Source organism: Echinops telfairi, unplaced genomic scaffold (assembly GCF_000313985.2).
Source record: "Echinops telfairi isolate 266 unplaced genomic scaffold, ASM31398v2 ScPeMD7_25;HRSCAF=90, whole genome shotgun sequence".
In the NCBI taxonomy this organism is placed as follows: Eukaryota; Metazoa; Chordata; class Mammalia; order Afrosoricida; family Tenrecidae; genus Echinops; species Echinops telfairi.
In genome coordinates this window covers 6,541,853-6,543,249 of record NW_022103922.1, presented here as the reverse complement: position 1 = coordinate 6,543,249, position 1,397 = coordinate 6,541,853, and the positions used below count along the sequence as shown (strand labels likewise).

Here is a 1,397-nt window from a genome sequence, read left to right as displayed (position 1 = left end):
TGGGGAGAGTGGAGCCTCCCTGCTGGTTAAACAGCCTTATGTGAGTGCTCCGTGTTGTATTCCATCTCGCACACAGCCGGTGTGGGTGCCCCTGGGTGCGAGGGTACAGACGCTGTGTGGTGCCAAGGCATGGCTGACAGTCAAGGAGCGAGCGAACCCGCGTGGCTTCTCGTTCCTGTGCTCCTGAGAGAGGATTTCTGACGAGGCCCAGGGCCGGTCAACGTTGGAATTGACGTGGTTACTCAAGTACAAGGAGAAATTCTTGATTTCACATTGACAGTGCAAATCTGATTTCTGTCTGGCAAAGTTCATGAAAACACACACACATATATGCATATAAACAGATATATGTATATATACACACACATATATACATATATACATACATATGTACACACACACACACACTGACTCTACACTGAGCACGGGGCTCTCAGTGACCCACATGTTCACACTGTACATTGAAAAAAGCCTCCCTCTTCCCCCATCCCTACGCCCATCTTCAGACTGCCACTGCTGAACTGTAAGCTGGGCTGTCTCCTTCCCGAGCAGTGTCACTGGCGGGGGATGGACTCAGGGTGGACCTTTGGGCACATGAGCCGGCGCCTGTGGAGCTGCATCGTCGTCATCTATAAAAACGTCAAAAGGAAGTCATGCTAGTATAAAGCCTGAGTACGAATTTGTTATCAATGATAGAATATTTAGAAGAAAAAAAAAAGGAGAAAAGCCCCCAAACACTGGATTGCGCGGGAGAAAACCATGTCCCTTCCACATCCATGACCTGCCCCCGACAGCTGTTAGTTCACACGCTTCCAACCGCTGCCTAACAGAAGGGGCCAAGGACCCCGACTACCTCCCGGTCCTTGTCTCTACTCCTTTCCGCCCCCACCCCTGCGGCCCCAATCGCAGAGAGAGAGAGAGAGCGAGCCGTGAGTCCCGGCAGAGAACAATCAGGACGTCTGTCTGCATATCAAATCAAGTGTACAGCTGGCCACTGGTGTGCCGTCCACCCCTCCCAGGTGTCCGTCGGCTAAGAGTCCACTGGTGACGATGTCCGCCCCACTCGCCGTCGTCGGAAGCCAGGGTCCTAGAACTGTGAGGTCTGGGTGAATGAGATGGAATCGGACTTGTCTACCGCGAAGCCCCCGTTGACATAGGACTTCTTGACCTCCGAGTCGTCGGCGTCGGGCGCGGGGGACTCCAAAGCAAAGGGGTTCGCGATGTTGACGTCGGAGGACGCGTCCATCTGCTGCAGCTCCTTCTTGGAGAGCTTCTCCACGATGCCGGTCCCAAACGCGTCTCCCAGCACGTTCACCATGGTCCGGAACCGGTCTCTGTGGGGAGGGCGGGCGTCAGACAGGCGGAAAGGACCCTGAGGCTGCAGAGAGGAGCCCCTC

The 1,397-nt window shown here is 54.7% G+C and overlaps 1 protein-coding gene across 1 annotated transcript in view; it reads right to left on the bottom strand.

The window, feature by feature from the left end:
* Positions 1-662: 662 nt before the first annotated feature.
* SLC1A1 (solute carrier family 1 member 1) overlaps positions 663-1,397 on the bottom strand; it is a 35,580-nt gene continuing 34,845 nt past the window's right edge. Inside the window, exon 12 of the mRNA XM_045289369.1 lies at positions 663-1,334. Within this exon, the coding sequence (XP_045145304.1) occupies positions 1,088-1,334 (247 nt within the window). The 3' untranslated portion in view covers positions 663-1,087. The remainder of the gene's footprint in view (positions 1,335-1,397) is intronic.